This window comes from Bufo gargarizans, chromosome 4 (genome assembly GCF_014858855.1).
Source record: "Bufo gargarizans isolate SCDJY-AF-19 chromosome 4, ASM1485885v1, whole genome shotgun sequence".
Taxonomy (NCBI): domain Eukaryota; kingdom Metazoa; phylum Chordata; class Amphibia; order Anura; family Bufonidae; genus Bufo; species Bufo gargarizans.
Window position 1 is genome coordinate 211,350,765 of NC_058083.1, and position 13,704 is coordinate 211,364,468.

At 45.7% G+C, this 13,704-nt stretch overlaps 1 protein-coding gene across 1 annotated transcript in view; it reads right to left on the reverse strand.

Annotated features, from left to right (window-relative positions):
- LOC122936381 (probable cation-transporting ATPase 13A5) overlaps positions 1–13,704 on the reverse strand; it is a 652,597-nt gene that overhangs the window by 504,409 nt on the left and 134,484 nt on the right. The window contains exon 8 of the mRNA XM_044292565.1: positions 13,479–13,551. Within this exon, the coding sequence (XP_044148500.1) occupies positions 13,479–13,551 (73 nt within the window). The remainder of the gene's footprint in view (positions 1–13,478; positions 13,552–13,704) is intronic.

The window sequence follows — 13,704 nt, forward strand, 5'->3', positions numbered from 1 at the left end:
GAACCCGGACTTTTACGAAAATGTCCGGGTTCGGGTCCGTGTCACGGACACCCCAAAATTCGGTACGAACCCGAACTATACAGTTCGAGTTCGCTCATCCCTACTTATAGCTACAGGGTCATCGTAAGGATGGGGGGTCTGTTTAATTTCATGGAATTTTAGAGGCTTGGGTGAAATGCTATATTGTTTTAAATCGTATATCGTATATCTATCACCCTGACATACTTTGGATTTTAGAGACTCACTTTGCAAAAGACACGTTGGTCAAGTTTCATAAAAGATGCATGGCAGAGGAGTTCTACTCAACATACTCTTCATATTCAAGGGGAGTAAGTGTTTACATTCATAGAAAAATAAAGGTATGAGAATTTTGAGGATCTTATATGTGTGATTTAGATTCCCCTAATTTTACTCCCATTGTTACTTTTTTGCTTGATTGATTTTGATTAACCTCATGTCCCCGTCCTATAATGGGAGACTTTAATGCAGTATCCTGAGAGTCCTCGGTTCAAAAAATACATTAATTAATAATAAACAGAATTAGGATGGTTGGATATATAATCGGAAGGAATCCTACTATAAGACAATACTCATATTACTTAAAGGGATCTGGGATGATGTCAATAATTGATATGGCAATGGTTAATAAAGAAATGCTGTCAGAATAAAAAATGGTATCCTATGAAACTAGAGGCATGACTGACAAATCCCTGACAAAGACAGCATTAGATTCCCCCCAATACATAAGACTTTTCAAGCTATTTATTTAAGCAGGATCATAGACTGGCTTAGATGCCCCAGTCACAAGGATTGGGTTTACCTGGAGGAGGGCCTAACCAAAATACCCCAAAGAAACCTAATACTAGTGCAAACTCCTATAGCTGACATCTTTATTTGGGACAGTCACTATTGCTTCAATGAATGCTTCTCTATACTCTATGTTGATACTCTATATACAATCAAGAATTGAGTGGCGCCCCCTGGTGATATAAAAAACATTATTTTTTTCTTCTCTGTTGCTTCAATGAAGAGACAGTCAAATAAGAGATTCATGCTCCAAAGACTGATTTTTCCCAGCTGAATTTAGGTCTGGAAAAGTCCACCTCTCATTCAAGAAGTTAGACAACTGTCTGACCGAACTGCTAGACTGCGAGGGCACCTTTCTTTCTACTTCTAAAACATCAGATCTATTAAACATTCATTCTTTAGAGGATAAACAGTACAAATAGTTGTGCGAATATATTCACCCTCATCTAATTTTAAGTGGAGAGCAATGTCTTCTTTCCTGGTTCAAGCGGCTTTGTGTCCAAGCAAAACCCCTATCCAAGTTAATCTCTACCATAATCAAACATTCCCTACCGCTAAAGAATCCATCCATTACTTCATCACCCTCCCAAATTAAATCACTTTTATGCAATCACAAACATACTGTATCTCTAGATGCATTAAGATTCAAGAGAACTCTTACAAAATACTTTCAAGGTGGTATTTAAGTTGAGTCAAATGTGCAACACAGTGGATGCAAAACACTGGAGATGTGAGTGCATGAAGGACTATTTACTAAACATCTGGTGGCACTGCGAGACAATCAAACCTTACAGTATTGGCAACAGATCTTCAAGATCACCAATAAAGTCTGTAACACTTCCCTCCCACTTAAACCTGATTTTGCATTTATTCAAGCTTCTCCATACTTTTGGACAACCCTGTATATTTACAGATTGTAAGCCTGGATCTGCCTTTGGATTGGGAAGCCTTTGGAATAGGTGGGCAGTTTACACGTTAACTGCTTCTACTTGGATTGTCCGATTTAACTAATTCTATTATTGCAAGCTTTCCATTTTTATGGGTGTGAAGAGACCCGATCATTGATGTACATGTACTTTATGTGTCTTAATCATGAACTTTAGTGCTGTTCACATTGGACGCTCCCCACTAGTGGATGTTGGAGGTTGCCTGCTGGATAGGGTCACAGAATGTATGGCGTATAATGGGGAGGGTGACCAAAAATAAGATGTCACGGTTATGGGACAAAAATAATAGGTCATTGTCACTTATACACATATGTCTCATGGCTGACCCGGTGTCATGCCCTGCCATTTGGGTGTTCTGAGGAGATCTGTCAGAATTGCTGCACGTGACTCGATCTGATAGTTTGCTTTGTTGTGGGTTTAAGCAGAATCCCACCTCCTCCCAGGTGTTGTTCTTTAGGTAATTGGTGAGGCTATTTATTCCTATCTCTCCCTATAGCCTTTGCGGGCGATAATGTCACGGTAGGTAAGATAAGGGAAGGAAACAGTACAAGGCAAAGCAAACAAAAACAACTGACTAGGTCCTAAATGATAGGGAACAAAGGGGTCACTCCCTAGCAATCCCTAAAACACTTTCCCTAAGCTGCTATGCCCATGTGCATATCTGGATGGTAGATATGCACATGCCCACGTACCTAGGACTATAACATACTGAACCAAACCCTCAGCTGTAGGGATGAGGGAAAGAGATACCCAGCTCCTTCTACAACTGAAGGAGCTAGCGTCACTCTAGAGGCCTAGTCAAAACAGACACAGAAGGAAAAAGGGAAAAGGACTTATCTTGAGATGTGTTGGAGAGGACGATCCACCAAACCTCCAGAGCTCACACAAGGCAGAACTATAACCTGCCTTACCATCATATTTCCCTTGCTGCTTCTTTCCGATTTTTCGAATGTATTCTCGGAGAGTAGAGCTCAGGAGTTGCCCATTCACCAAGAATATAATTGTCCGGTCAATCTTATCCCCGGCGCAAAATGGCCAAAATCTCGGTTATATAATCTTTCTCAACCCAAAAGAATAGCTATGCGGTAGGGATGAGCGAACCCGAACTGTATAGTTCGGGTTCGTACCAAATTTTGGGGTGTCCGTGACACGGACCCGAACCCGGACATTTTCGTAAAAGTCCGGGTTCGGGTTTGGTGTTCGTCGCTTTCTTGGCGCTTTTTGAAAGGCTGCAAAGCAGCCAATCAACAAGCGTCATACTACTTGCCCCCAGAGGCCGTCACAGCCATGCCTACTATTGGCATGGCTGTGATTGGCCAGAGCATCATGTGACCCAGCCTCTATTTAAGCTGGAGTCACATAGCGCCGCCCGTCACTCTGCTCTTATTAGCGTAGGGAGAGGTTGCAGCTGCGACAGTAGGGCGAGATTAGGCTGATTGACTCCATCCAGTGATCGATCTGCAGCTGTGGATGATTGAACTGCTGCTATTGAATTTCTCACTGTTTTTAGGCTGCCCAGAGAGTTTTTCAGTCACTTTTTTCTGGGGTGATCGGCGGCCATTTTGTGTCTTGTGTTGCGCCAGCACAAGCTGCCACCAAGTGCATTTAACCCTCAATGGTGTGGTTGTTTTTTGGCTAAAGCTTACATCAGGGTCAAGCTGTCACACCAAGTGCATTTAACCAGCAATAGTCTGTTTATTTTTTGGCCATATACTACATCAGGGGCAAGCTGCGCCTGTCACCAAGTGCATTTAACCCTCAATTGTGTGGTTGTTTTTTGGCCAAATCCTACATCAGGGTGAAGCTGTCACACCAAGTGCATTTAACCAGCAATAGTCTGTTTATTTTTTGGCCATATACTACATCAGGGGCAAGCTGCGCCTGTCACCAAGTGCATTTAACCCTCAGTAGTGTGGTTGGTCAAGCTGTCACACCAAGTGCATTTAACCAGCAATAGTCTGTTTATTTTTTGGCCATATACTACATCAGGGGCAAGCTGCGCCTGTCACCAAGTGCATTTAACCCTCAGTAGTGTGGTTGGTCAAGCTGTCACACCAAGTGCATTTAACCAGCAATAGTCTGTTTATTTTTGGGCCATATACTACATCAGGGGCGAGCTGCGCCTGTCACCAAGTGCATTTAACCATCAGTAGTGTGGTTGGTCAAGCTGTCACACCAAGTGCATTTAACCATCAATAGTGTGGTTATTTTTTGGCCATATCCCAGTCTAATTCTGTCAGTAAACGTATAACTGTCACCCAGCGCCTAAATACTAGGCCTCAAGTTTATATCCAGCTAAATCTGTTGTTACTAGTGTGGCTGGTCAAGTTATTTAGTGTCCGTCAAAGCACAGTTTTTGTTCTGGGTTAAAATACAATTCCCAATTTAGCAATTTCCTAATTTTGTGGTTTCTGCTGTATCAGAGCAATTTTAAATCTATCCCTAAAAGGGTATATAATATTCAAGGTGCACATAGGGTCATTCTGAATAACTTCACACACACGCTACTGTGCATTTCCAAGTCTGATTCTGTCAGTAAATCTATACCTGTCACCCAGCGCCTAAATACTAGGCCTCAAATTTATATTCAGCTAAATCTGTCGTTACTGCTGTACTGTTGTGGCTGGGCAAGTTATTTAGTGTCCGTCAAAGCACATTTTTTGTTCTGGGTTGAAATACAATTCCCAATTTAGCAATTTCCTAATTTAGTGGTTTCTGCTGTATCAGAGCTATTTGAAATCTATCCCTAAAAGGGTATATAATATTCAAGGTGCACATAGGGTCATTCTGAATAACTTCACACACACGCTACTGTGCATTTCCAAGTCTAATTATGTCAGTAAATCTATACCTCTCACCCAGCACCTAAATACTAGGCCTCAAATTTATATCCAGCTAAATCTGTCGTTACTGCTGTACTGTTGTGGCTGGGCAAGTTATTTAGTGTCCGTCAAAGCACATTTTTTGTTCTGGGTTGAAATACAATTCCCAATTTAGCAATTTCCTTATTTAGTGGTTTCTGCTGTATCAGGCCTTCTTTAAATACATCCCTAAAAGGGTATATCAGAATCAAGGTGCTGATAGGGTCATTCTCAATAACTTCACACACACGCTACTGTGCATATCCCAGTCTAATTCTGTCCGTAAAACGAATACCTGTCACCCAGCGCCTAAATGCTAGGCCTCAAATTCATAGTTAGTTAAATCTGTGGTTACTGCTGTGCCTGTATTAGTGTAATACGGTACCTAAATAGATAGCCAGATAGTGTAAGGTGTCTGTAAAAAAAAGGCCTGAATTTGAATTCAATACATTGGGCCAAATAATATTTTTGTTGTTGTGGTGAACGATAACAATGAGGAAAACATCTAGTAAGGGACGCGGACGTGGACATGGTCGTGGTGGTGTTAGTGGACCCTCTGGTGCTGGGAGAGGACGTGGCCGTTCTGCCACATCCACACGTCCTAGTGTACCAACTACCTCAGGTCCCAGTAGCCGCCAGAATTTACAGCGATATATGGTGGGGCCCAATGCCGTTCTAAGGATGGTAAGGCCTGAGCAGGTACAGGCATTAGTAAATTGGGTAGCCGAGAGTGGATCCAGCACGTTTACATTATCTCCCACCCAGTCTTCTGCAGAAAGCGCACAGATGGCGCCTGAAAACCAACCCCATCAGTCTGTCACATCACCCCCATGCATATCAGGGAAACTGTCTGAGCCTCAAGTTATGCAGCAGTCTCTTATGCTGTTTGAAGACTCTGCTGGCAGGGTTTCCCAAGGGCATCCACCTAGCCCTTCCCCAGCGGTGGAAGACATAGAATGCACTGACGCACAACCTCTTATGTTTCCTGATGATGAGGACATGGGAATACCACATCAGCAAGTCTCTGATGATGACGAAACACAGGTTCCAACTGCTGCGTCTTTCTGCAGTGTGCAGACTGAACAGGAGTTCAGGGATCAAGACTGGGTGGAAGACGATGCAGGGGATGAAGAGGTCCTAGACCCCACATGGAATGAAGGTCGTGCCACTGACTTTCACAGTTCGGAGGAAGAGACAGTGGTGAGACCGAGCCAACAGTGTAGCAAAAGAGGGAGCAGTGGGCAAAAGCAGAACACCCGCCGCCAAGAGACTCCGCCTGCTACTGACCGCCGCCATCTGGGACTGAGCACCCCAAAGGCAGCTTCAAGGAGTTCCCTGGTATGGCACTTCTTCAAACAATGTGCTGACGACAAGACCCGAGTGGTTTGTACGCTGTGTCATCAGAGCCTGAAGCGAGGCATTAACGTTCTGAACCTTAGCACAACCTGCATGACCAGGCACCTGCATGCAAAGCATGAACTGCAGTGGAGTAAATACCTTAAAAACAAGGAAGTCACTCAGGCTCCCCCTGCTACCTCTTCTGCTGCTGCCGCCTCGGCCTCTTCTACTGCTGCCGCCTCGGCCTCTTCCTCCGCCTCTGGAGGAACGTTGGCACCTGCCGCCCAGCAAACAGGGGATATACCACCAACACCACCACCACCTCCGTCACCAAGCATCTCAACCATGTCACACGGCAGCGTTCAGCTCTCCATCTCACAAACATTTGAGAGAAAGCGTAAATTCCCACCTAGCCACCCTCGATCCCTGGTCCTGAATGCCAGCATTTCTAAACTACTGGCCTATGAAATGCTGTCATTTAGGCTGGTGGACACAGACAGCTTCAAACAGCTCATGTCGCTTGCTGTCCCACAGTATGTTGTTCCCAGCCGCCACTACTTCTCCAAGAGAGCCGTGCCTTCCCTGCACAACCAAGTATCCGATAAAATCAAGTGTGCACTGCGCAACGCCATCTGTAGCAAGGTCCACCTAACCACAGATACGTAGACCAGTAAGCACGGCCAGGGACGCTATATCTCCCTAACTGCACACTGGGTAAATGTAATGGCAGCTGGGCCCCAGGCGGAGAGCTGTTTGGCGCAAGTCCTTCCGCCACCAAGGATCGCAGGGCAACATTCTTTGCCTCCTGTTGCCACCTCCTTCTTCTCGGCTTCCTCCTCCTCTTCTTCCACCTGCTCATCCAGTCAGCCACACACCTTCACCACCAACTTCAGCACAGCCCGGGGTAAACGTCAGCATGCCATTCTGAAACTCATATGTTTTGCTGACAGGCCCCACACCGCACAGGAGTTGTGGCATGGTATAGAACAACAGACCGACGAGTGGTTGCTGCCGGTGAGCCTTAAGCCCAGCCTGGTGGTGTGCGATAATGGGCAAAATCTCGTTGCAGCTCTGGGACTAGCCGGTTTGACGCACATCCCTTGCCTGGCACATGTGCTGAATTTGGTGGTGCAGAAGTTCATTCACAACTACCCCGACATATCAGAGCTGCTGCATAAAGTGCGGGCCGTCTGTTCACGCTTCCGGCGTTCACATCCTGTCGCTGCTCGCCTGTCTGCACTACAGCGTAACTTCGGCCTTCCCGCTCACCGCCTTATATGTGACGTGCCCACCAGGTGGAACTCCACCTTGCACATGCTGGACAGACTGTGCGAGCAGCAGCAGGCCATAGTGGAGTTTCAGCTGCAGCACGCACGGGTCAGTCGCACTGCGGAACAGCACCACTTCACCACCAATGACTGGGCCTCCATGAGAGACCTGTGTGCCCTGTTGCGCTGTTTCGAGTACTCCACCAACATGGCCAGTGGCGATGACGCCGTTATCAGCGTTACAATACCACTTCTATGTCTCCTTGAGAAAACACTTAGGGCGATGATGGAAGAGGAGGTGGCCCAGGAGGAGGAGGAGGAGGAGGAAGAGGGGTCATTTTTAGCACTTTCAGGCCAGTCTCTTCGAAGTGACTCAGAGGGAGGTTTTTTGCAACAGCAGAGGCCAGGTACAAATGTGGCCAGCCAGGGCCCACTACTGGAGGACGAGGAGGACGAGGATGAGGAGGAGGTGGAGGAGGATGAGGATGAAGCATGGTCACAGCGGGGTGGCACCCAACGCAGCTCGGGCCCATCACTGGTGCGTGGCTGGGGGGAAAGGCAGGACGATGACGACAGCTTGTCCTTACCCCTGGGCAGCCTGGCACACATGAGCGACTACATGCTGCAGTGCCTGCGCAATGACAGCAGAGTTGCCCACATTTTAACGTGTGCGGACTACTGTGTTGCCACCCTGCTGGATCCACGCTACAAAGACAATGTGCCCACCTTACTTCCTGCACTGGAGCGTGATAGGAAGATGCGCGAGTACAAGCGCACGTTGGTAGACGCGCTACTGAGAGCATTCCCAAATGTCACAGGGGAACAAGTGGAAGCCCAAGTCCAAGGCAGAGGAGGAGCAAGAGGTCGCCAACGCAGCTGTGTCACGGCCAGCTCCTCTGAGGGCAGGGTTAGCATGGCAGAGATGTGGAAAAGTTTTGTCAACACGCCACAGCTAACTGCACCACCACCTGATACGCAACGTGTTATCAGGAGGCAACATTTCACTAACATGGTGGAACAGTACGTGTGCACACCCCTCCATGTACTGACTGATGGTTCGGCCCCATTCAACTTCTGGGTCTCTAAATTGTCCACGTGGCCAGAGCTAGCCTTTTATGCCTTGGAGGTGCTGGCCTGCCCGGCGGCCAGCGTTTTGTCTGAACGTGTATTCAGCACGGCAGGGGGCGTCATTACAGACAAACGCAGCCGCCTGTCTACAGCCAATGTGGACAAGCTGACGTTCATAAAAATGAACCAGGCATGGATCCCACAGGACCTGTCCATCCCTTGTGCAGATTAGACATTAACTACCTCCCCTTAACCATATATTATTGTACTCCAGGGCACTTCCTCATTCAATCCTATTTTTATTTTCATTTTACTATTATATTGCGAGGCTACCCAAAGTTGAATGAACCTCTCCTCTGTCTGGGTGCCGGGGCCTAAATATATGCCAATGGACTGTTCCAATGTTGGGTGACGTGAAGCCTGATTCTCTGCTATGACATGCAGACTAATTCTCTGCTGACATGAAGCCAGATTCTGTTACGGGACCTCTCTCCTTTGCCTGGGTGCCTGGGCTTAAATATATGCCAATGGACTGTTGCAGTGGTGGCTGACGTGAAGCCTGATTTTCTGCTATGACATGCAGACTGATTCTCTGCTGACATGAAGACAGATTCTCTGTTACGGGACCTCTCTCCTCTGCCTGTGTGCTGGGCCTAAATATATGACAATGGACTGTTGCAGAGGTGGCTGACGTGAAGCCTGACTCTGTGCTATGACATGCAGACTGATTCTCTGCTGACATGAAGCCAGATCCTCTGTTACGGGACCTCTCTCCTCTGCCTGGGTGCTGGGCCTAAATATATGCCAATGGACTGTTGCAGTGGTGGCTGACGTGAAGCCTGATTCTCTGCTATGACATGCAGACTGATTCTCTGCTGACATGAAGACAGATTCTCTGTTACGGGACCTCTCTCCTTTGCCTGGGTGCCGGGGCCTAAATATCTGAGAATGGACTGTTCCAGTGGTGGGTGACGTGAAGCCAGATTCTCTGCTATGGGACCTCTCCTCAATTGATATTGGTTATTTTTTATTTATTTTATTTTTATTTTTATTCATTTCCCTATCCACATTTATTTGCATGAGATTTACCTACATATTGCTGCCTTTTGCAGCCCTCTAGCCCTTTCCTGGGCTGTTTTACAGCCTTTTTAGTGCCGAAAAGTTCGGGTCCCCATTGACGGGAAGTTCGGCCGAACTTCTCGAACCCGAACATCCAGGTGTCCGCTCAACTCTACTATGCGGGAGTATATTGCTAAGAGTTTGGCAAAGGGACATATTAGACCATTTAAGTCTCCTATGGCCGCTGGCTTTTTTTTTCGGAAAGGACTGATCCCTTAGACCGTGACTAGATTTCTGGGAACTGAATCTCATCACTGTCCATGATTCTTATCCCCTTCCCTTGATTCCGGATCTATTTGATCAGATTGTTGGTGCCAAGGTGTTTTCTAAGTTGGATTTAAGAGGAGCTTATAATCTGATCAGAATCAGGGAAAGAGATAAATGAAAAACGGCCTTCAATACCCCCGAGGGTCACTTTGAGAACCTAGTCATGCCCTTTGGTTTAACTAATGCTCCAGCAGTCTTACAGCCCTTTATCAATGACATTTTTCATCATTTGGTGGGGAGGTTTGTTGTTATTTACCTCAATGACATGACATACAAATGTATTCACCTATATGAAGACTCATCAGGATCTAGAGAATCAGAAAGCCCTGATGCGGTTTTTAGGATTTACTAATTACTACTGAAAATTCATCCAACAATTCAAACCATTGACAGATATGACTAGGAAGGGCGCTAACTTCTCTGTCTGGTCGGATGAGGCATTACAGACTTTTTCTGCTATTATGAAATGTTTTGCTTCTGCTCCCATTCTGATGTAACCTGATGTGTCTCCACCCTTCATTGTGGAGGTTGACGCGTCAAAAGTAGGAGTCGGAGCAGTCTTGTCGCAGGTTCCCTCTCCTAGCAAATGACGCTCATGTGCTTTTTTCTCCAAGAAACTCTAGGCCGCCAAAAGAAATTATGATATTGGGAATAAGGAGTTGTTGGCCATCAAATTGGCCTTTGAAGAGTGGCGTCATTGGCTAAAAGGGGCTACTCATCCGATTACGGTATTTACTGACCATAAGAATCTGGCTTAGTTGCAATCTGCCAAGCGTTTAAATCCTAGGCTGGCTAGATAGTCATTGTTTTTTATCAGGTTTAATTTTGTTGTCACCTATCGCCCTGGGATTAGAAACGTCAAAGCGGATGCGTTGTCACGTAGCTTTCCTAGGGGGGAGATTGGGAGGATCGATTTTGGCTGATGGGGTGGTTGTTTCCGCTCTTTACCCCGAGCCGGAGGTTTTGGGGGCTCAAGAGGAGGCACCTGATTCTTGTCCTCCAGGCAAGTTGTTTTTTCCTTCTGAACTGCTATACAAAGTGTTCAAGGAACATCATGATACTTTCCTTGTGGGACATCCTGGAAGTAGATCCACTGTAGATCTTATTTCACTGAGATTCTGGTGGTCAGGGTTGCGTAAAGGTGTTGAGGGTTATGTAGTAGCTTGTGAGACCTCTGCATGTGCGAAGGTGTCTCACACTCGGCCATCAGGATCTCTTCTTCCTTTGTCCATCATATCTCATCCTTGGACGCATTTGTCCATGGACTCTGTTACTGATCTGCCGAGTTCCTCTAGGAAAACTGTGATTTTGGTGATAGTGGACCGCTTCAGCAAGATGGCTCACTTTGTACCATTATCAGGTTTGCCCAATGCGAAAACTCTCGCTCAGGTTTTTATTGATAACATTGTGAAATTACATGGCATTCCCTCTGATAGGGGGATGCAATTTGATTCCAGGTTTTGGAGGGCGTTTTGTTCTCATCTGGGTATTCAGTTGTCTTTCTTTTCGGCTTTTCATCCTCAGTCGAATGGTCAAACTGAGCGCACTAACCAAAACCTGGAGACCTATTTAAGGTGTTTTGTCACTGAGAATCAGGATGAGTGGTCCTCATTCTTGTCTTTAGCTGAGTTTGCTTTGAATAACCGTAGGCAGGAGTCAACTGATAAGTCACCATTTTTGGGCGCATATGGTTTTCACCCTCCGTTTGGTACTTTTTCTAGGACCAAATCTTCTGGGATACTGAAAGAGGAGCTATTCTCTTCCTTTTTGTCATCTATCTGGCGGAAGATTAAAGTTAATTTGAAAAAATGGGTGAAAGATATAAACGTATGGCTGACAAGAGACGTATGACTGGTCTGGACCTGGGTGTGGGTGATTTGGTGTGGTTGTCCACTAAAAACGTTAAGCTGAAGGTAACCTCTTTAAAATTGGGTCCAAGATTTATCTTAAATTCTCGGCCATTGTCAATCCGGTAGCGTTTCGCCTGGAACTTCCGCAGGCCTGGAAGATCCATAATGTGTTTCACAGGTCCTTGTTGAAGAAATATGTGGATCCTGTGGAACCATCTCCTTTGCCTCCTCCTCCTGTTTTGGTTGATGGTAATCTGGAGTTTCAGATCTCTAGAATTCTCAACTCACGTGTTCTTCGGGGGTTCCCTTCAGTACATGGTGCATTGGAGGGGATACGGTCCGTATAATGGGGGAGGGTGACCAAAAATAAGATGTCACGGTTATGGGACAAAAATAATGGGTCATTGTCACTTATACACATATGTCTTATGGCTGACCCGGTGTCATGCCCTGCCCTGTAAGTGTTTTGAGGAGATCTGTCAGAATTGCTGCATGTGACTCGATCTTAGTTTGTTTTGTTGTGGCAGAATCCCACCTCCGCCCATGGGTTGATCTTTAGGCAATTGGTGAGGCTATTTATTCCTCTCTCTCCCTACAGCCTTTGCAGATTATAGTTCTGCCTTGTGTGAGCTCTGGAAGTTTGGTGGATCATCTGCTCCAACACATCTGTCACCACCAGACGTTATTCAGAACCTCCTCCTTGAGGTTCCTTTTGTTTTGCTTTCATTTTCTCATTTCGTTAGCCTCTCTCAGCTGTCATGTAGTTGCACTGATTGCATCCCTTTAAATCCCTTCCCATACTGCATCACTTTGCGGTTTATACAACTTCCTGGAGTGTGTGCATGCTGGATGCTACTACTGAGTCTTCGGCAGATAAGTTTGTTCATTCATTTGTGTTTTCCTGTTTGCTGGATCCTAGGTGACCCTGACTCCCTCCGTATTAAGTGTAGGGAGCCGGTGGTCATGTCCCCTCACTATTATAGGGTGTTCAGGTGTCATACATTCGAGGAACGAGGATATGCAATCATCTACCATAGAGATTTTTGCATAGGCTGAGCAGTGAGGGAGAGAGCCAGGTCTGTTACAGGGCTTACCCTCTGGTTCCTTAGTTTTGGATCCAGTCAATCGGATCTTCATTTTGTGTCTTCTAGTTTCTGTACACCTTCCGTGACAACATCTCAAGATAAGTCCTTTTTCCCTTTTTCCTTCTGTGTCTGTTTTGACTAGGCCTCTAGGGTGACACTAACTCCTTTGGTTGTAGAAGGAGCTGGGTGTCTCTTTCCCTCTTACCTACAGCTGAGGCTTTGGTTCAGTGTGTTATAGTCCTAGGTACGTAGGCATGTGCATATCTACCATCCAGATATGCACATGGGCATAGCAGCTTAGGGAAAGTGTTTTAGGGATTGTTAGGAGGTGACCCCTTTGTTCCCTAGCATTTGAGGCCTAGTCAGTTGTTTTTGTTTGCTTTGCCTTGTTCTGTTTCCTTCCCTTATCTTACCTACCGTGACACCCGGAGGTTTTCTATTTCCTATGGGGTTTGAATGGTTATGCTGGCCATCACTCTTGGAAATTATTATTTCCTTCCGACATCAAGTGAGATCTCGGTTAAATATGATTGAATAGGTTGCCTGACAATGAGGACACTTGTATACAGCAAGGTGTATGATTTTCCTTGCAGCTTTCTATGTGACCAATGAGCTGGGAATGCACAACTGATGGCAGAGTCTGAAGCATGCACACCATGGAGGGCTGGACGCAGTAATACTGCTTGTAAAACCTCAGGCTTTCTGCTCCATGTTTTGTCCAAGTACATATATTAAATGAAAATAAAGTTGAAGTATATTTGGTTATGGAATATGGTGGTTTTATTATTGCTTGTGATATGTGGATTGTACAATGGACTCATTTACAAATGTAACATAGACATGAGTTAAATGAAAAAATAAACCCTACCTCCATTTTTTTGAAGCACAGAAACCACTATGTTGTTGTGGGATTCCACCATATTATGTAGTTTAACAGAATGCTAAAAAAAAAAGTGAAATAGAAAAACAAAGAAAATTAAGAACACACAGGGGGAGATTTATCAAAATGGTGTAAAGTAGAATTAGCTCAGTTGCCCATAGCAACCAATCAGCTTCACACCTTTAATTTTCCAAAGAAGCTGTGAAAAATGTGG